The 23,136-nt window shown below is 27.7% G+C and overlaps 1 protein-coding gene across 8 annotated transcripts in view; it reads left to right on the top strand.

Moving 5' to 3' along the window:
• LOC101237520 (autophagy-related protein 16-1) overlaps positions 1-23,136 on the top strand; it is a 65,769-nt gene that overhangs the window by 13,234 nt on the left and 29,399 nt on the right. For 7 of the 8 annotated variants that reach the window (XM_065787727.1, XM_065787730.1, XM_065787726.1 and 4 more), the window contains exons 4-6: positions 2,553-2,637; positions 14,640-14,713; positions 14,825-14,915. In XM_065787727.1, the coding sequence (XP_065643799.1) occupies positions 2,553-2,637; positions 14,640-14,713; positions 14,825-14,915 (250 nt within the window). The remainder of the gene's footprint in view (positions 1-2,552; positions 2,638-14,639; positions 14,714-14,824; positions 14,916-23,136) is intronic. The other variant, XM_065787731.1, reaches the window with a different exon arrangement.

Raw genomic sequence — 23,136 nt, 5'->3', positions numbered from 1 at the left:
TTTAATAATTGGATTTTGAGTCTCCAGTGTTCACTAGGGTTTGGCAACTGCTGGAAATTGCAACCGGTTAACCTCTTTTTTGTTAAGTTTTCTCGAAACCAAAAACCGGTTTTATCATTGTAAACTGAAAAAAATAAATAATTAAATAACAAAAACAAATTTTTCCTCAACAAATTTGTTTTTGTATATTTGACTTTCTTATTACTTTAAGTATTATAATTTGTAGTAAAATTTTTACATTACACTTTTGTAATCAGATCTCATGCATAATATTTAGTTAAAAGCATTTTTAGTTATGAATAATAAAAAAAAAAAGAAAAGGTTTTTGAGTTGCCACAAAAAAAGAAGGATTAGAAAGGGAAAAAGAGATTTGAAGAAAATGATCCAAGTTTATTAGGTTCAAACTAAATTAATAATGAATAAAAAAAAATGTAAATATCACTGTACATTGATAAAATTTAATGTTTAATAATCAAATTAAAAAATAATTTAAAAATTTAATTTTTTATTATAAGAAAAATTTTCTTTCAGTTTACAAATCTAATTCCATTATATTAAGCCTGTTTATACGGCAATAATAGAAGTTTGCTTTTATAATAAAAAACCGGTGTAACACCGAAAACCAGTTTTACAACCGGGAAACCAGTTTTTTATTTAAAATAACCGAAAAACGGTTTTTTGAAATTTTCCAGTTTTTGCCAAGCCCTAGTGTTCACCTTTTTCTTCAGAAGTTTCATTATTATAAATAAAAAAAGAACACATAAGCTTGATCAAAGCAGCATGTGTATGTTGAATACTCAATTCATCGAAGGCATAAACACCGACAAAAAAGTAATTTTTTAATAGAATAGTAATTTAAAATGACTCGTTTTGAATTTAAACTATGTTCAAGAAACAAAGTTCATCTGTATGATGTTCTTCATCGATAGTGAGAGAAGCAGGAGAAAAATTTCCAGATTTGCTTTCTTGACTTTAGTATTTTTTAGACACTTTGTTTTGTTGTTTTGTTTTGACTTTTGTTCACATTTTTTTGTCTTAAAACAATTTGATTGTGTCAATAAAAAATAATAATAACATTTATAATAAGATTATTTTTTACTCGTTTTTGCTGAGCTTCTAAATGCACTTTTGTTGGCCTTATCTTTTTGTACTCAATACTTTAATACCATTAATTTTATGAACATAACCATCCAATCCAAACCATTCATTCAAACCGTCCAATCTGAACCATCCAATCCAAAACATCAAATCTAAACTATCCAAAATGATAAGATTGATTTCTTTTCTCATTATGAACTTTATTTTTCCAATAGACTTCTTTTAAATTTTAATGTCTAGAGTACTAAACATTTTAGTACTAGATCTTTTTTTGCCACATAAACACATATGGCTCGATATGATTCGCAATATTTAAGCAATTATATATATACAAAAAAATTTTTTTTTATGGATCATCAAGCAACCATATTTTCCTAACAAAACTTGACTATTAACTTTGAAAATATTTATGCATATGTTTAGACAAATTATGCTTATGTTTAGACATGGAGATTATTTCTTCTATAAAATTAAAAAAAAAATATTAATACAGTATATAAATAAAAAGTATTTTTATTAAAAAAACTCTAATATAAAAAAAAAGTCTAATATATATCTCACATAGTAACTGATTACTTTAAACTAAAAAAATCAATCTCTTTCCAAACTGTGCTCCAGGTAGAATTTTTTTATTAATTTGTGGTTACAACTTTTTCTTGACTCTATAACTCTGAAATTCTGAATAAGGTCAGTGTTAAGACAAACATTTTGAGATAGGTACTACCAGGGATGTGGTGGTGATCAAACTAGAAAATTGTTGCTTTCTAGGTGAGATCTGTTCTGCTATACCACTTTTACATTATAAAATTGGCTAATATGAAAGTTCAAAATAACTTTTAACTAAATTAGATATGTTTGTTAAATAAATTTGTTTTAAATGTGAACCTAAATGCAAACACATGCAATGCTTCAGTATTAGGCTAGTTTGCGTTGTTGTTACAGTTTTGTTGTTGTTACAGTTGTGTTGTTGTTAAATATTTACTTAAATAGTGTGATGTAGTTACAGTCAGTGCTTATGATGTTTCTTTCTACCTTTGTTTGCACTTATATTGCATTTTTTATATACATTGGGTTTATTGCTATGCTATTTTGTATACATTAAGTTACACTTATGCTTTTTGTATTTTGTATATTTGTATTTGTAATTATATATATAGTTTGTAATAAAAAAAATTAAAGTAATTAAATATTAAAAAATTGCTAGGGTTTTATCAATTTACTAATTTTTTTTTCTTTTCAATTTTTTAATTTTTCATATGCTAAAAAAACTTTTCAAAAATTCATATAGTAAAGAAAACATCAAATTTGAAATCAGCAACTGTACTTTAGTTAAAATTTATATAAATTCAATTTATTCCTCCAATGTAAATTAAAAATCAACGGTTAATAAATGTAATATATAATAAAACACTTTTTAATTGTTTTATGTTTTTATTTTTCAAAATTTAATTTAGTAATGGTTCATTTAACAGTGATAAAGAGTTAAAAATATATAAACTTCAAGAGGAGTTAACAGAATTGCACCGAACAAAAGGAGAGGTTAGGAGAATTTAAGAATTCTTTTTAATTTATTTTTTAAAAGGTTTGAAAATATTGCACTTTTAAATTATATTTGAATGTTTTATGAGCTACATTGTAAAAATTAGATATTTCAGAGTAAATTTTAGTCTATGCCCAGGTTATAATAAACTTCATTATTATTAATAGATTACAGTTAAAAAAGGAGTTGTTTTATTTAGGCTATATATGATTAAGGTTACCTTGATGTTGCTATCTGCGAATGTAATGTGAAATGACAAAAAATGCTGTATAAAATATGTAGAAAAACATTATAAATGCTGTAGAAAATGAAATATACTTAGATAAGTTTTTTTTTTCTTTAAATTTCCACACATAAAAAAGAAAAATTATCCAAATGGTTTTGTTATTTTTCTGGCTTTTAAAAAAAATATTGTGGTATTTTTCTATCATAAGGTATTATTTAAATTTTGTCCTTGAAAGTCTGACCAATTCAATACACTATGACAATTTAACAAAATATATAACAGATATTAAAATTATTTTTTTTAGACGAGATGTTATTATCTTTTTTTACTATTTTTATTATTTTTTTAATGTTATTTTTCTCTCTGCCTTTTAAAACTTTTAACAGCATTTTTTTGTTCAGTGATTAGCTTTTTTTTATTATTGAAAAAGACATAATTTTAAAAAAAAAAACTCACTCTTTGTGTACATCGTAAGTAAAAACTTTTAACAGCGTTTTTTTATTATTGAAAAAGACATAATTTAGAAACAAAAAGTTTACTCTTTGTGTACATCACAAGTAAAGCATTGAAAAGATAAAAAAAAATGAAAGTGTTTTCATAAAACTATGCTTGAAAGTGTTTTCTTAAAACAAAGCTTGATGAAATTTCGACATTAGTACCTTGTTGAGTTATTAGATTTGAAAGGTTATTTTAGACTGTATAACATCCACATGTTTAACCCTTAAGTGAATCTCTCAAAAGTGTTTGTCAATATGGACAAATAATTTTATTGTATGTACCTGGTTTGCAATCATTGCAAGCATTTGCTTTTTTTTTTATATCAATTTCTTTCCTATATAACCAGCAATTTTTGTTGCATCTATTTAAGGGTTGATTCAGATATTTCAATTGAGTTCAAATGTAATTTGACTAATTCAATTGGTTTCTTATAATTGTTCTTTAAATGTTCTACCCACAAATTTCTATTCTCCTTAATTAAAGACCGACATGCTAAAATAATTCCTGAATGTTGAATTTCTGGAACACTTACTAATAATTTCCCACCATTCATCATTCAATATTTAAAAAATCAACTCTCTATAGGGTTACTTTCAAGTCATGAAGTTAGCACATACAAATATCCTTCTTCGATCAGCTCATCTACAAACATTAGATGCTAGATAATTTATATCGTGTAAATTGATACCAAAAAGGATTGTTTTTTGTTGTGTGGTATTGTTAACTAATGACGATCAGTATCTGTTCAAATGATCAATATCCTTTCGAATATTGCATAGTTACGATAAAAAAAAAATAATGAAATTGTGACTTTGTTATCAAACAAAATAAATAAAGTAAAATTGCTTTTTAGAAGTTTAGTTAATGATGTTATAAGAAGCATAATGAAAGATGATTATGATACTTAAGTTGTTAAACGTTGAATACAGAACGAAGGACTATGTTAGGTAAGAAATTTAATTAAAGTTCTTATCTGGTATCATTACTTTAATTAAACAAAGTTTAATTAAAGTAATGATACCAGATAAGAACTTAATATACGGAAGCAATACCAAACAATAAATTAATTTAAAATAACAGTACCAGGTAAGAAATTTCATCATGGAAGTGATACCACACATTTAATTAAAATAAAATAGTAATACTATTTACATTAAATAATAAAAATGATATCATATAATACCTAAGAATTTCTGTTATACTATATAAGTGAATTATATACGGTAGAATGGGGAGAAGTGGGATGCAGGAGTCATGGGACATCTCAAAATTTCCAATTAGGAGATGTCTCTAAGCTAATTTATCTACTGTAAATGCTTAGATTTTCTCCCCTCTATTTATGAAATATCACTTTGTCTCTCTGTGTGTAGTAAAAACCACATTTTTGAGAAGTAACCCCCAAAAAACGATTTTTTGAGGGGTGAAATGAAATAAAGAAAATTATATCATAGTGTAATGTATTAATATTAAAATGTATTAATATAAAATGTATTAATATAAAATAATGTATTAATATAAAATATTATAGTGTATTTATATTTGTATTGATGATGCTAATCTAATGCTAATTAATAAATCCTTTAAAAAATTAACAAACACATTAACCATGATCTTGCCAATCTAGTTCCGTGGCTTTGCTCCAACAAACTTTTTCTAAACTCTGATAAAACTGAATTTATTACCTTTAAATCAAATAAAACAAAAATCTATAAACATATGAACTTTAGATTTCTTGATTGAGTGATTATATTGTGGAAACTTCTTGAATATTTTGATGCAAATTGCGTTGGTTATGATTTTAATAGTTTTTAGTTATTAATTTTTGTTAAAATTTTGTTAATTACTTGCTTGTCCCACTTCACCCCATAGTTGTCCCATTTTATTCCAGTGGCATGGTTCCTCTAAAATCAAAAGTATATATACTTTATTTTAACCTGCTAGCAATCTTAAGGGATGTAATCAGTCCCTGAAGATGATGCTGTTAAATTTGTTAAATCTTGTTTGGTGCAGTGCATACATTATATAAAAAGAAATTAAAATTATTTTCAAAGTAGTATCCCACTTTTCCCCACTCTCCCCATAATCTCAGTTGTTATAAAGTTTATTATTTCAAACTACTAATCGTTTATATAAATAAAACACAAGTTCTTGTAATATTAAATGGTATTATCCTTATCTTTTGGTATCATGAGTAAGTATCAGTTATGTTGGTATTAAACAATACCAACATACCTAATTGGCTACCTAATTGTTGTTATGACCCTCTCTCAACTCTATAACTCCAAAACACAAACCTTGACGAACAAGGACGCTGCTCAGAGAAACAAGTTGAGTGTGGTACTACCAGTTATTTGGTGGGGATTGAACTCAAAAGCACTCGCTTATGAAGCGAGTGCTCTACTACTTTTGCATTATATTAAATTTATTGCATTGTGAAGTGCATTATTAAATGTACTTTCATTATCTTGGGGATTGCCAGTAACAACTCCTCAAATTTGAAACCAGTTAGACAACTAATAGAAGCTGAAATTTGATTCGAAAGCCATTTACCATTTATGGTAACTTTTTGTACTGCATTTATAATATAATGATTAGATTTCATTAAATGATCATAAATTAAAACTGAAGTGCCCTTGTCAACTTCACCGACACATGTACCACTACAGTATTGTGCCTGTTTCTGAAGATAAGCTTTATCTAAATTAGTATTATTAATATGCATTAATTATGCATTAAATCTTTTTCACAAAGTGTTTTAACAGCCTTTATTACATTAGCTTCTATTGCATTAGCTCCCTTATGTTTTATTTTATTCAATAAAGAAATTAAAGGTAATGGAAATCATTCAATTAAAAGCTCATGTTTTCATTTAAATATATATCTTAATAATAAATCTGATCACATTAGCAGAATATTGTGGTTGACTCTTTGCTATATAGTATATTTGACTATTTATTTTATCAGAAAGTTATTTCTAATAGAAAAAGCTATGACATTTATGTATGATGCAAGATTTTCTAGCATACTCAAGCAAGCTTAGCATTAGGACCTTTAGTTAAGCGTGAAAGATACATTGGTACATTATTTGTTTTATATTGCTCATCAATTTATGTTACATAAAAAATGATCAATTTTTATTTATTCAAGGTTTACTTTTCTATCCTCATACACTATAAAAATGTTTTATATCAGAGTTTTTATTCTTCTAGATAAAATCTCTAAAGCTAAAATTTGCCCCAAATACTTAATAGTTAATACTTAATGTAATACTTAAATATTCTACAGCCTCTGCCCCAAACTTTCTATCTTTTATAAAATTATTTTGAATTATAAAAGGAATATAAAAAGCCAACACTTTAAAAACTTGATACATCTTTACTTCCAGAAACACTGCAAGCAACCACTATTAGAGTTGGAAGTTACTAGAAGAGAAAAAATGAAGTATATAAAGTAAGATAACAATAAATATATGACTTAAAAAAATGCAAGTTATATGAATCAGGAAAACAAGATGAAGGAAACAAATTCCAAAGAACAGATGTTTGAGGAAAAAAAACTAAACAAATAAGAATTTTAGGAGCACTTAGGATCAGTTACAGTAATAGGATGAGACTTGAATGACGGGTAAAACAAGAATGAAGTTTAGTAGATGAAACAAAAGACGCAGGCTCTTTAGAGCAGCACCCATTATAGTATTTATAGAAAAGAGAAAGAGAAGCAATATTACCACCATGTGATAATGGTTAAAGGTTGGCTGTGAAATCGGGTCTAGCTATGTTTACAATGCATTTTTACACTGAAAGAGAAAGGGCATCATTCGAAGATACACTTCAGACATGGCAACAGTATTCCTTATAAGGACAGATATGAGATTTATGGAGATAAAGAATAGAATCTATAGTAGGAAAGTGGTGAGTATGCTCAAAAGATACAACTTTAGCAGATAATTTTGCATCTCTTTATCGTGCTGAGAGGTTAAGGTCTTATCCTCTCAGCACAATAAAGAGATCTTTCTAATGCACGATAAAATCTATCAGTTATTACCATTGACTAATCAGCAGTAGTCTTAAAGATGTGCTACACCATAAGAAGAAAGCATATGGAGAAGACCAGCATGCCAATTTTTATCAAAGGTTTTAAAAATGTTGAGAGCGATAGACTTAAACTCTTTACATCTATCTAATGTATAATAAAACCTATGGGTTATTGCTGTTAATGAATCAGCAATAAAAGGAGAAGATTGAAATCCATATTGATGATCAGAAAGTAAGTTCTTAGATTCAAGATGAGAGATTTTTTATTTAAGATATTTGTTAAAAATTGTAAAAATTTGTTATTGACTCAAAAATCATGCTTATGATAAGAAGAAGACTAATGGGATGGAAGACAACTCAGATTGCTCACCAGAGTTTTTGAAAATAGGTATAACATATGCTGTTTTCAGTTGGCTGAAAAACAAGACTCTGATAAGCACTTTAAATAGTTATAATAGTATAAATGACAGCTGCGGATAATATTTATGCAAGACTATAATAGCTATGTTGTTTTGACCAGAAGCTGTAGAAGAGTCTAAGCAGAAAATCACTTAAGATACAGAAGCTGAAGCGATGCTAATTGTCAAGCAATTGATCAACCTGTGTGTCAGCTATATCAGGTAGGATGTGATGTGAAAGTTAGTGGAATCAAAAGATGAGATAGATGAAAAACTCTTAGCGAACAAATCAGCTTTTTCTTTAGGAGAGATAAAAAAGTCTGAACTATGCAAGGGAAGTGAAATAATAGATTTACCCTTGTTATAGATACTGTTAAAGATTTTCCAGAAGACACGAGAGTCTAATTTTTGAGATATAATACGAGATTTTGTGACCTGAGAATAACCATTTGTAGAAAAGTTGTTCTCAAATATTTTCCAACTGTTGATGGAATTAGCCTCTCTGAGAGCTACCACAGAGTTAGAGAAACCTGATTACCAGCTGGCTTCAGAACCATAAAACTAAGTTTTAAAGCTGCACTCTCATTAGGAAATAATAGAATGAGTTGCCTAGTCATAAAAGCAGAGACACAGACAAAAACCCGTCAAGAAAATCTATCATTCAACATCCTAAACCATGTATTTTAAGTACATCTATGCTAGCCTAATTGGTAAAGAAAAGATGTGAAGCTGGTCAACAGATAGAATTTTTTTACCCTTTAAATCTTTGCCTAGGAGGCCTTATAAAAGACAGTAGCTGGATGCATTTTTCCAAGATGACAGAATAGAAAAGAATTACATCTGCCCAAGATGAGTATTTTTATCGAGACACTATCTGTAGCCTTTACTCAAACAAGAGCCCCAAGGCAGGGAGTGTGTTAAGTCAGAGTTGACATCCCCTAGCCTTTGCCATGTTTTATTATTACTTTTATGAAAGTAATAATGAAACATGGTTTCATTATTACTTTCATAAAAGTTACTTTTGTTATTACTTTTATGAAAAAAGTAATAATGAAACTTTGCCATGGCGATAGCAATTTAATGATGAGTTATTTAATTTTTATATTAGTAGTTAACTACTTACATATTTAACTTTAGACACTTTTGTTAATTATACATAACATTATATATATTTTTTTCTTTGAATATATATATGTATATATATATATATATATATATATATATATATATATATATATATATATATATATATATATATATATATATATATATATATATATATATATATATATATATATATATTTATTTATTTATTTATATATATAGATTCAATTTATACCAAAATTTAAATTACAGGAAGTCGCAAATGTCTAAACTACTGTAAGTTTTCACACATTTGTGGAATTTGCTGACACTATTATAAAAAGAATTCTTTAGAAATGATTACTTATGCTTTTTTTAAAAAACTATTTTTTAAAAAGGGGATTTAATGTAACTATTATTTGAGCTCATTTATTTTTATAGTTTTCTAGGAGAAACTTATTTTCATGCCTTCATTTAGAAATTAATTCAGATTTTTTGTTTAATAAGCATTCTTGGTTTGCATGAGTAATTATTTCAAATTTTTCATGTAGGCATAGTATGCCTACATGAAAAATACATTTTGGAAATATTGTTATATGCAGGCACTGTTTTAAGGATGGACCAATTCAGTATAAAATCATCAATATTTTTACCTTTTAATTCCCGTATATATTTTGACAGCATGGTGTCTTTTGAATACTTTTTATTTTTGAAAGATTGCTTATGATTGGCAAAACGTTTTTTCCATTCACACTCTGTTATGCCAATATATTGTTTATCAGGTACATTCTTAGAGGAAACAACACATTTATATACCAAGTTTTTTGATAAACAACTTCCACTCATTGGACAATTGTTTTTTTGTTTACAATTACAATTTTCTGTAGTTTTTTCATTTAGGATTTCTTTTTTGTTTAACAAAGCATTATTGTGACCTTTTATAATTCTTTCCATATTTTTTGTGCAACTGTAGCTTACTTTATTTGTATTTCAGTAAAAAATTTTATGTAATTTATTAGAGGGCTGGAAATGCTTATCGATCAATTTTAAAAACACTTTTCCTATGTTAGTGGAAATATTTTTGCTATATGGGGGGTTAAACTAAATTACATTTCTAGTTCTATTTCGCCTTTTCTGAATTCTTTTATATGTATATATATATATATATATATACATATATATATATATATATATACATATATATATATATATATATATATATATATATATATATATATATATATATATATATATATATATATATATATATATATATATATATATATATATATATATTTATATATATATATATATATATATTAGGGTGGTAGTCAAAAATTAAATTTTCAGATTTTGTCTGGACAACCTCTAGTCCTGTTCCTATTGATCTCATGAACTCATGTGCAAAATTTCATAAAAATATTCCTTCATTAAAGGGTGCCACATGCCAACTGATAAAATCACATGTACGCGATAGAAAAGATAGCCGTGTAAATTAATGTGTTGTTGAATATTATTGAAATCTTTAAATAAATTTTTTTATCTGTAAATCCATTTTGAACACAAGCAGAAGTCTTTTCAATGAGGTGTACTCTTTATGTTTTTTTTGAGAATCTGACCAGTTGTTAAATTTATCAACTAATTAATGTTCTGTATATGAAAAATATTTATAAATTTCCAAATACAGATAAAAAAAACAGAAATTTTACTTCATAGCATTTTTAGAAATTTGTTACATTCAAATAGTTAAATTTTTATTTATTTAATTATTAATTACTTAGCTGCAGCCCACTTACTTATTTTTTCTATCCCAGAATTCCTTGTAATTTGCCACCAAACCGCCATTTTGTATGTTTATCCCTATCAGACTACCAAATTAATTATGTTAACTAAAAAATTTTATTTTTAACAATTTTGCAGTGGAATATCTCAATTGTGAAAAGTCAGTATACATTTAAGTTGTTATTTTGTAATATAAATTATGTAAACTACTTTGAATTTTATTTTATATATTCATATCTCTAAACTCAAAAAAGATACTGAATAATGGATATCACTGAATATATACTAAATGAATAAAATTTTATAACTTTTGCAATTCACATCATGCTTATTGCATAACTTTATTTGTATTTTTCTAGATTAATAAATATCAGAAAATGTCACAATCAAAACCTGCAACTAGATCTGCAACCGAATTTTACCTTCTCGGTTTCACAAATGCCTCCATTAATGGTACTAGACTACCGTCACGAAAGCAAGCATTACAGTTTTTCTTCCATCAGTTGAAAATAAACAAAAAAACCGTTCGAGAAAGTTCGGACATTACTATTAAAACAGTTGCTGATTTTTGGAACAAAGCTTACATGCCAATGACAACATTGCAACATGCAATTGCGAGGCTAGAGAAAATATACAACGAGTGGAGAAATCTACAAAAGGCTTCAAAAAGAGGAGGAGCAACTCAGATAGCGAAAGAAACAGCCTTTGTTGCATCATTTGAAGATACGTTCGACATTTCTCATGTTGATGCCGAGAGGCTTATACAAAATCCAGAAGACAAACTTTTTCTTAAAGCTCAGCTTGGAAATGGAAGACACTCAAGTTCAATGGCACAAATAGACAGAAAATTGGCAGTCAAGTTGAAGCGTAAACATGAGAGACAAGAGGCTATAAAAGCCAGAACAGAAAGAGAAAAATTGAGACATGCTGTCAGCAACGGTGAAGCTGTAGTTGAAACATTTGAATCAGATTCAGAAAAAAGTTGCAATGAGAACGTAGATTCTGACCATGACTCAGCAGTGACACTGCAGACAAAACGACCTCGTCCAAAAAATATTGTCAGTCCACAAGTTGCAGCAGCTTTAGATCGAACGAAGATCAGCGACCGAAATGCGGTTTATGCTTTGACTTCATTCTCAGTTGCTGTTGGTCAAAACCCAAGTGAACTAGCTCTGAATCGCTGGTCAATTCGACGCAATAGAATGAAACATAGAGATGAAACAATTTTGAAATTGAAGGAAAGTTTTGGTGAAAATATTAGGGATGTTCCACTCGTAGTGTTTTGGGATTTTGGGACATTGGGACGGCAAGTTACTCCCTGATATATCAGGAAAACATGAAAAAATAGATCGCTTGCCTATTCTTGTTTCGGGTCAAGGTGTAAAACGTCTATTGAATGTGCCTAAGCTCCCAAATGGCACTGGAGAGGCAATGGCAAATGCAGTTGTAACAGCAATCAACGACTGGAATCTTGCAGAGAATATAAAAGCCATGTCTTTTGACACTACAGCCAGTAATTCTGGGATTCGCTCTGGTGCAGCAGTTCTTATTGAACAAAAGATGAATAAAGAGCTGCTCCATCTTGCATGTCGGCACCATATTTTTGAAGTTGTTCTTGGAGATGTGTTTAACTCATTAGCTGGACCATCTACTGGACCAGACATTTTGATGTTTAAAAGGTTTCAAACAGCATGGCCATCAATCGTTCGTGACAGATATGAAGACGGTATATCAGATCCTGAAACAGTTTTAGCAGCAACAGAGAAATGATGAAAGAAGCTATTGATTTCATTCAGAACTGCTTGCTGACAGAGAACCAGCCTCGTGATGATTATAGGGAACTTTTAGAACTGTCTTTGATCTACCTGGGTCATATTCCTCCTCGCGGGGTTCATTTTATGGCTCCTGGGTTATGCACGGGCCAGATGGATGGCCAAGGCTATTTATTCAATCAAAATTTTTCTCTTCAGATCCCAGTTTCGCATGAAGAAGTGTGAAATAAATTTATCACGTTTCTTGAATATTTTTGTCTGCTTTGTCTATCTCAACTCATGGTTTACTGCTTCGCTGTCCATTCAAGCTCCACTGATTGATCTCATGTGCCTTAAACGACTTACACAATTCAGGACAATAAATTTAAATGTTGCGAATGTAGCGATAAAGGCATTGTCTCGTCATATGTGGTACCTCAGTGAGGAACTGATTGCCTTTAGCTTTTTTGATGATCGTGTTGATGCAGCTACAAAATACGAGATGGTAAATGCAATGAAAACAAAAACTGGAAATGGAATTCCTGCAAAACGTGTTCAACTACGTGAAAACAACATTTCATCATCAGAGCTTGCTGATTTCATTAACTCGAACACCATGAGGTTTTTTGTTATACTGGGCATCTCAACTTCTTGGCTCAAATTGGATTCATCTGTGTGGAACGAGGACCAAGTTTTTATTGCAGCTAAGCATTTTGTAGCCGGTTTGAGCGTTGTGAATGACAGAGCAGAGAGAGGAGTTGCTCTTAACCAAGACTTTAACCAAATTCTAACAAAAGATGAAGGACAAAAGCAAGCACTTCTCCAGGTTGTGTCAGAGCATCGAAAACAGTTTCTAGATGCCAAGAAATCCACTGTTGTTAAACAGGACTAAATAGTCATTTTTCCATTCAAAACAAAATGAAAAACTAAAATGATATTGAAATTATAGTTAATTTTTCATGGTTTTCAATGTTCAATACTTTGTTATTTAAAAACTTTTGAATTAAAATAGTTTATATAAAAATTTTTTTTTAAAGTGCTAACAGCCATTAGCGTCAACCTTAGTGAAACTTTCAACCCTGTGTGGCACCCCTTAATGATGAAATATCCTTCTCAAATTTTGCACATAAGTTTGTTATGCTAAAAGGAACAAAAATAGAGGTTGTCCCATCAATTTACTTTGAAAAAGTTTTTTGAGCACCACCCTAATATATATATATATATATAAATATATATATATATATATATATATATATTTATATATAAATATATATAAATATATATATATATATATATAAATATATATATAAATATATATATATAAATATATATATATATATATATATTTATATTTATATGTGTATATATATATATTTATATTTATATATATATATATAAATATATATAAATATATATATATATATAAATATATATATATATATATATATATAAAAATATATATCTACATAATTATATATATATATATATATATATATATATATATATATATATATATATATATATATATATATATATATATACACACACACACATATATAAAAAAAATATTTTTTAATAACTAAGTGGCTAGGTGTTTGAATGTTGTTAATTGATGAAAAAAAGTAAATCATTAAAGTTTCAAAGCGTTATTCCAATATTTAGTAACAGCTCAATTAAGTTTACTTTTCAATGGAGTCCTAAAATTAAAAAAAAAAGTTTCTTAAAAGTAGGTCAACCTGGTACTCTAAAGAAGCAAAATAATATATAAATTTCAAAAATAATAATTGTTTTATAAAAAATAAATTAAAAAATTTTTATTTTTATTAAAAACTTGTAAAAATATACTTTTTTTATTTCTAGTTAAAAAACCATAGTTTTTGTCCAATTAAATCTAAAATAATAATTGTATGAAATTTTTTTTTTGAAATTTTTATATAATTTCGCTACTTTTAAGACCCAACATGACATGTTTTTGAAAAAACTTCTTTTTTCAAAATAATAGGGACCTGTTAAAAAGTAAAGTTAATTGAGCTGTCCTTAAAACACATTATTTAAATTTGCAATTTTGAACTATATTTCCTGACCACAAACCACATCAAATCAAAGGGTAGCCCAAATAAAATTCAAAAATTATTTTTTTTATATGCAATTTTAAAATGGTCTAATATATGTATTTACACACACACATCAATAGTTTTATTTAATTTATTATATTTAACATATATTCAGCATGCTCAAAAAATAATTCAACTTACAATCGATTTAAAAGCAAAGGATGAGTCAATTCTACAAAAAGATTCAATGTATGTAACTTTTTGTTTTTGATTTTACCATCGTTTGTTTTACAACTTAATAAAGTTTCTGTATTTTTACATAAATATATTCATAATTTACATAATTATATACATAATTAGTATTCGAGAAAATCAAATTCAAATGGATAACATTCTTTCTGAATATGGGAGGCTTAATTCTCTTATTGCTGACTTGGAAGCTGCTAACCAGGTTGTTTTTTTAGTAACCAGTTTTTTTTTTTTAATTAAATATCTATATTTCTGCATTTCTGTTGTTTAGACGGATGAAATTTAGTTGTATCTTATTTAAATCTTAACATATGTATACTATGAAATTAGTAACATTAATGTTCATTAAACTAAAAAAAGAAATAATTTACGCAAAATATCCAATAAAAAAAATCTTCATAACAAATTTGTATTTTTCTCGATTTTTTACTGATTCATTATACTTTGTCAACAAGATAAATGGTTTGTTATCTCATACATTTATTTAAGTACTAATTTTGTTTATTATCTCACAAAAATTTGTATATAATAAGAATAAATAAATTTGTATCATTAAAATAATTAAATAAGATTTTCAATGTTTCCAACATTTGCTTTTTACTGCTTTTTACTGTGGCATTTTGAAATGTTTTTTTTTGTACTAATTTTTAGCATTTTTTTTTTTTTTAAATACAATTTTTGCATTAACAAAACCTTCTCTTAAAGATGATCCACAGACAGCTAGGGATAACTCCTGGGAAACTTGCAATTAATGGATTCTCCACAACATTTGAAACTAACGTTTTATTAATGAATTATTAAGGGAAATAATTGGAAATGCAGTTTGTCATCAGAGGCTTTCATTGCAGTTTGTCATTAGGGGCTTTCATTAGGGGTTTTGCAGTTGCTTACCTGGTTTTCCTTTAATCCGATTGGGACCGCTAGTTTTTCCATCTAAAGAACAAAAGTAGTGGTGTATTTGTTACATGGCGACAGTTTGTATTACATCTTTTTTTTTGTGGGATCACATATTAAGGCAACAGTCAGCTCTCTAATGCACATTTGAGTATTTTTATGATTATCTTATTTGTAATTTATATATTATTTGTAATCCTGTAAGACTTGCAAAATTTATCTTTTCTTGTTAAAATCTCTCATGCTTTTATCCCTATCACTCTGTGTAGTTAAGACGATTTTAAAATATTATAGGGTCTGTATAATATTTTGCTGACTACAACATATTTCCGTTAAATGATCATGTCTGTGAATTATAAAATGATGAAAAAAATTGAAAGATGAATTTAGCTGTAACATAAAATGAAAAAGTTTGTAGCAAAAAAACCCAGACCAAAGATTCTTTTTTTTAGAAAATAAATCTTCTTAAAATCACAATTGCTTGTCCAAATTTGAATAAGATTTTATAAGTACTTTAATTTGAATAAGGTTAAATAAATACGTTGTTTAAAAATTAAAATGATAAATTTTGTCGTAACATAAAATAAAAATGTTCAAAGTTCAAAACCCAGACCGAAGATTCTTTTTTTTTTTTTTTAAATCTTTTTAAAATCACGATTGTTTGTCCAAATTTAAATAAGTTTTTAAATGAATACATTGTTTAGGTGAAATTATCTAAATGAACATCATAGTTTAATATGATCTGTTCTAATTGTTTATCTACAATTTTATGCAATTATAAGCTCTTTCTTGGTCAGAATTTTAATATTTTTTGTGGAAGATAGAAATGTTGTGTTTTGACAACTATATTCAGTTAATATCAAGCCTTCCAGGAAAGCGTGTGCGGTCGCACGCCTTGTTTGTCCACACTTAAAGTACTTTTCTTAGACAACTTGGCGGCAAATAAAGCTATAAAAAACAAGACAGAATAAAACAGCTTGAAACACTTGAAGAAAGGAAACAAAGACTACGAAGTAGAAAATCTAAATATAATTAAAGCTAAAAAAAAAATTGTCAAAAAAATAATACACCTAAATATTTTACTGTTTTTGTTTTGTTATTTTAAGAGCGTTTATTATTTTCTGCTATCAAAATTAATACAAGTTGAGGAAAAAAGCAGATAATATATAACCAAAATAAAAACTTTTTTTGATATGCAATTTTTTTGTGATTTTTTCATTCAGAATATTAAGAAATACTTTATTATTTACGCTAGAAAAATTGAAAATTTTTCAAATGTTTTTGCTAAATGTTTTTACTGTTTTTATCAATGCAAAGGAAAGCGAGAAAACTTATTGCTATTTATTTATGAAAATTTTTTTTTAACAAGTTTTTCATGTAAAAAAATAAAAAGTCATTATTACTTATACTTAATTATAAAATATTTGGTTGCTTTCAATACCCCCGTTGAAATAGCCTGCCTTTTTGTTAGATTATCTAAGTTTCTTTCCTGATGAACTATTGTTACTAACGATGCTCAAAAAGCTTATAGGCTAGTTAATTAACTGAACTTTTTTAACAAAAGTTTTAGGAGCCTATTCAAAACATTTTTTAAAATTTTTAGATTTTTCAAACAGTACAATCATTATGTTTGTTACCTCTACTAATTCGTATTAACGTTAGAAATTGGACAATATAAAAAAAAAACGATTTCAGACATGCATCAAATGCGTTAAATACATATATAAAAGAAACCATGTTATTCTTCTATTTAATTTATTCCGCTATTACAAAATTTTTTAATCAAGTAATATACTTTACAAATATATAATATATAAATAAATATACAAATAAATATATAAAAATTTATTTTCTTATTTTCTTCTTATATAAGTATTGAGGAAAAACGTCAAAATGGCAAAAACATTTTTAAAAGCAAAAAGACGTCAAAATTAACAAAATTTCTCATAGTTTTAGCGTACATAGCAAATTATTTTTTAAAGTATAATGGACTGATGAAAATTGTGAATAAATTAAATATCAAAACTTTCAATTGTTGTTAAATTTTTATAAAAGATGTTTTTTTCATCAACTTGTATTAAATCTGGTAGCTAAAAACAACAACCACTCAAAAAAAAAAGAATATAAAAGTTGTATAAAAATTTTATAAAAAATTTTTTTTTTATAAATTTTTTTTATTAAGTTTTCTAGTTTATTTCATTAAAATTTACAATTTTGTTTCCTTTTTTTTAAAGATTGTTTTTTTTCTTAGTGGATAATTTTTTTTTTTTTTTTAAATTATTGAAGCACTTTATATGTTAAAAGATGCGAACTGTTGTGGTTAGTATGTCTAAAAAATTACTTTAAATGTGGACAAACAGGGTGTGCAACTGCACATGCTTCCCAAGAAGGCTTGTAATATGTACTTGAACAGATTAGAGCTAGGAACTATAGTAGATAAGACATTTTTTTAAAAAATTTTAATTAAAATTAAGTTCACGCTGTTGAGCAGATTTGATCTAAAGACTCAAAATTGGTGTTTTTTAGACTCACAATTAGGGGTGGTAAAAAAGTTTTTGAAGTGAGATCCAAAAAAGAAAAGTTTCTTTAAACATTATGAAAACTTAACCCTTTGAGGTCTTTGAAAAATTTTTTTTTTTGCCTATCAGGTCCAAATTTTTTAATTTATTGACCTAAAATATAACAGAAAAATGTTTGACCAATGGCTTCTCTTGTGCAGATACTAAACAAGAAAGAAAAAACAACAATATGTAAACGCTTGTTTACATATTGTTTTTTTTTTTTTTTAACTTTATCATACAAAGACTGACTTTCATCACGAAAGTCAGTCTTTGTATTGTAAAGTTTAAAAGAATCAGTAGGATGTAGTCCTGTTTTTATAGTGCAGGTTTTACAATAGTTTACAATTTTTCTTCTACCATCCTGTGTTTTTTTATCACTGCAGACTAGTCAGTCTTTGGCATTATTACTTGGAACTTGTAATTACAATATATTCTCTATTACTATAAATTCTTCAATTAACATAACTGGTACTATTTTGCATTTAATATTCTTTATAATTAATACTCTTATAATTACAACTCCTCATACAACTACCAACACTACTTAAGATTCTACAATTCTACTTAATATATTATATCCTTCTAAATATATTATATAAGATTGTTAGATGTATCTTGGTCTAATCGTTTGTAATTAAGTTTGTCTGTTTAGACGTTTCATGCTTCATCTAATCCAATGCTTTGCTTAATTAAAAACAGTTTGTTTGAATCGATTCTATCGTTTGTTATTTTATGTTGACTGGTTGTGGTTGTTACTTTCATAACATTTTGTTTTCCTAACCATCAGAAGATCACCTAATGTTATTGTATATTTGTTGAAATTTATCACTGTGCGATTAAATTTTAAATAATATTATAGAAATGTTCTCAAATCATAAAATTTCAAAGGTTTGGAATTATTTTGATCTCAAAAATGACGAGGCACAATGAAAGCATTGTTCAAAATTAATATTATGCAAAGGTAGGTGAGTTTAAAAGACATTTTGAGAAAACCTACAATATTATTTTAAAGAATGTGAAGGTGAACTGCCAAATAAAAAATGTTGTGTTCAATCTACAATAAAAAATGTTTCATTAGGAGAACGATTGGCTAAGTTTGCTGCTAATGATGGATTTTCCATAAGTACATTTGCTTAATCGGATCAAATTCATGATTTGCTTCATGATAAAGGCTGCAGTATACCAAAATCTAAAACAGATGTCATGAACCTTATCTATAAATATTATATCAAAATAGTTGAAGAAGAAAAAAAAATACTTAAAATTAAAAAAATAAATATTCAAGTTCAAAATATGTTTAAAAAGGTTTATAATAATAAGAAGAATATAAATCTTCACATTAAAAGTGGTTTCATAAATCTTGGATTAGAGAGAATAATTGAATTGTTTAATGCAAATGATTGCTGTAAACTACTTATCAAAAAATTAAACACGTTTAATGTTAGTCTTTTTAGTGATGTAGTTTGCATAACAACAGATGGTGCTTCTATCTGTTTTTATGGAAATATTAGGAAATATTTCTCCTGCTGAATATCAACTTTGTTTTGCCCATGCAATACTTTTAGTTGTAGTTAATGTAATTTATAACAAAAAAGTTGAAAATTGTTAGATTTCTAACAAAGAAGATATTGAAAATGATGTTTTTGATGATGGAAATAACAATGAGGATGAAAATGAAATTAGTTACCAAGCTCCAGATTTTGTTCCTGAACTTTAAAAATTGTTGTAACTTTTAAAATTGTTGTAATATTTTAAGGAAGATCTTTTAAAATTGTTGTACTTTTTAATAGATCTCCCTTAAAAATGAATACTTTAAAACGTTATTTTAAAAGTGAACAAGTTTGGACAAGAGCTAGTTCTTATATTAGATTCAATGGTCGGAATTCAATGCTGGTCATCATTCAATGCTGGCCATTGTTCAATGCTGGCCATCATTCAAAGATTTATTAAAGTTGAATAACCAGTTGGTAAATCTATGGTGGATCTCAGTTTAGAAAAATTTATGTTGTCTGATGATGAGCTGGAAGTAGTTAAAAGTTTAGCAAAAAGTCTTGAGTCAGTTGTTTTAGGTTCTGAAATGATTTGTAGAAGGTTAGCAGCATTATTAACAGCTGATGGCACATTAATATTTATTGTTAAAGAACTTGATGCTCAAGATTGCTATTTAGCAAAAAATCTTAAGAATGCTCTAGTCGAAAGAATATGTCGAAGAAGGAAAAGCAATCTTTATGGTTTATTAAGGTTTTTAGATAATCCAGTCTTTAAAAAGTGATATGTGTGATAACTTATTTTGCATACCATCTAAAACAGAGATAATAAATATAGCTATTAAATTAACTGAGAAACTTTTCCTCATATTTGAAAATATACCAAAAGTAGGAGATAAAATTAATGATAATGATAACCTTAACAACATTGTGATTAATAATAACCTGAACAACATACTGTTGTTAAGCTTATTATTAATCATAATGCAATTGGTTTATTGAATGTCAGTTTAATAAGTCAATTGCAATAAGTCAACTATGCATCAAGAATTTAATTTTGTTAAAGCAACTACCAAAAACACGTTTAACTATTTGACCACCCAGTGTTGAAGCTGACAGAGTGTTTAGTTCAACAGTTTATTTTTTATAAAGTTTAGATCTAGATTATCAGACAGTCATCTGGATGCTCTGGTTTTTCTAAAAGGTCACTTTAAATCACAAAAATAGTTTTAGAAATAAAGTAAAAAGAAATTTTTTTTTATTTGTTTGTTTTTTATTTAAATGTACCTTCCCAGGATTTTGCCTGTAAATTTAAGTTCCCAGGAAGCTGCCTGCTACTGATACAGTAGTAATAATACTGTATCAGTACTACTGATACAGTAGTACTGATACATAGAAACTAAAGATTACATTAAATTTTCAAAAAAGTATTAAAGATGGCAGTTTTGTCATCCAACTGTTATATAAAAATTTACTTTCACTTTCACTCTCTGATCTGCTTAACTCTTATTTTGTCTACAAATTTAATTGTGGTGGCTGTAATGCAAGTTATGTTGAAGAAACCTCCAGAAATAGTGATAAACTAAACTATGTATATAAACATAAACAGTTTTATCCTTTGATTAATTTTTTTGAAGATTCAAAGATCGAACTAATTGCTTACAAAATTTCTTCATATACTATAAACGTTTAATTTAAGATGCCGCTTTATTTTTTATTTTTATTCGATTTTGTTGATATGATTATGTTATTTATAGAGTCGTTATGTATATTTTTGTCTGTTAACATTTCTCTGTAAAGTCTTCTATTTATTCCAGAGTTTGTTATTTTTATTGTAAAATCTTTTAAAAATTTAAAAGAAGTTTATGAAACATGATAAGAATAAAAATCATATATATAAATAATTATATATATAAACAATATGTATAATGTATATATACAAACAATATATATATATATATATATATATATATATATATATATATATATATATATATATATATATATATATATATATATATATATATATATACAAGCAATATATATATATATATATATATATATATATATATATATATATATATATATATATATATATATATATAATACTATATATATATATATATATATATATATATATATATATATATATATATATATATATATATATATATATATATATATATATACTAGGTTGTCCCATAAGTTCGCGAGCACTTGAAGCTAATATTTTCAAACATAATTTTTTTTATGACGTTTGACTCAAATCAATTAATGATTGATATTATTTAGTAGTATTTTTATTCCTCTTTAAAATGGTGTATCACTTTTTGTAATTGTGATTTAAAAATGTGTCTTTTTAGTTCTAAAATGACGGACAAAAAATATGAGATTCGCGTACTTTTGCGTCACTATTGAAAAAAAGGACTGAGTTCAAGAGATGCAGCAGCTGAAATTTGCAATGTGGAAGGCGAGGGAATGGTCAAGAAAACCGCAGCGGCCAAATGGTTCAAGCACTTTAACAACGGCGAAACCAGCCTTGCAGATCTACCCAGGTCAGGCCGTCCATCGACAGTAAACAATGAGGCGCTGCGCGATCTGGTGGAGCAGCAACCACAAACTAGCACCCGCAGATTGTCGGCAGAGCTCGGCCCTTCCAAGTCCACCATCGATCGCCATCTCCATCAAATCGGACTCGTCAATAGGCGCTGCCGAGAAGTTCCTCACGAATTGACGCTTGCGCAGCAAAAATGACGCGTCGACACCTGCACCCATCTGCTCGAAAACCCCAAGGACCTTCGATTCTGGCGTCAAGTTGTTACTTGAGATGAAAAGTGTGTCTTCTTCCGTAACGCCAATAAGGCGAACGTTTGGATCCAGCCCGGCCAACCCGCTCTACAAGTCGCCAAACAGGATCGGTTCGTTCATAAGGTCATGTTGTGTGTTTGGTGGAATTTCGAGGGGATAATTCACTTTGAGCTTGTTCCAAATGGTCTTGCAGTGAACGCCGCACTCTACACTGAACAACTGGATCGTGTTTACGCCGCTCTCTCGGCTCGTTATCCTGCCTTGGTCAATCGAAAGCGCGCGCTCCTGCTACACGACAACGCTCCAGCACACACCGCCGTTCGCACCAAGGAAAAAATTTCGGAGTTGCCTGGAATTGAAGTTCTTCCTCATCCTGCATACAGTCCGGACCTTGCGCCATCCGACTACCACCTGTTCCGTTCGATGGCTCACTTTCTTCGCGGTAGGACCTTCGGTTCTTTGGAGGAGGTCGAAAATGGGTGTAGAGAGTTTTTCGCCTCCAAACCGGCGGAATGGTATCGTCGCGGAATTGAGCAATTGGCGCAAAGATGGACGAAAGCTGTAGAAAGCAATGGAATTTACTTTGAAGAATAATTGTTAATAAATATTAAGTTACAATGAAATAAAGTTTTGTCGCAAAGTGCCCGCGAACTTATGGGACACCCTAGTATAT

The sequence above is a fragment of the Hydra vulgaris genome, chromosome 01 (genome assembly GCF_038396675.1).
Source record: "Hydra vulgaris chromosome 01, alternate assembly HydraT2T_AEP".
NCBI classification, from domain to species: Eukaryota; Metazoa; Cnidaria; class Hydrozoa; order Anthoathecata; family Hydridae; genus Hydra; species Hydra vulgaris.
Note: the sequence above shows the minus strand (reverse complement) of the source record. Positions and strands in the feature narration are given on the sequence as shown.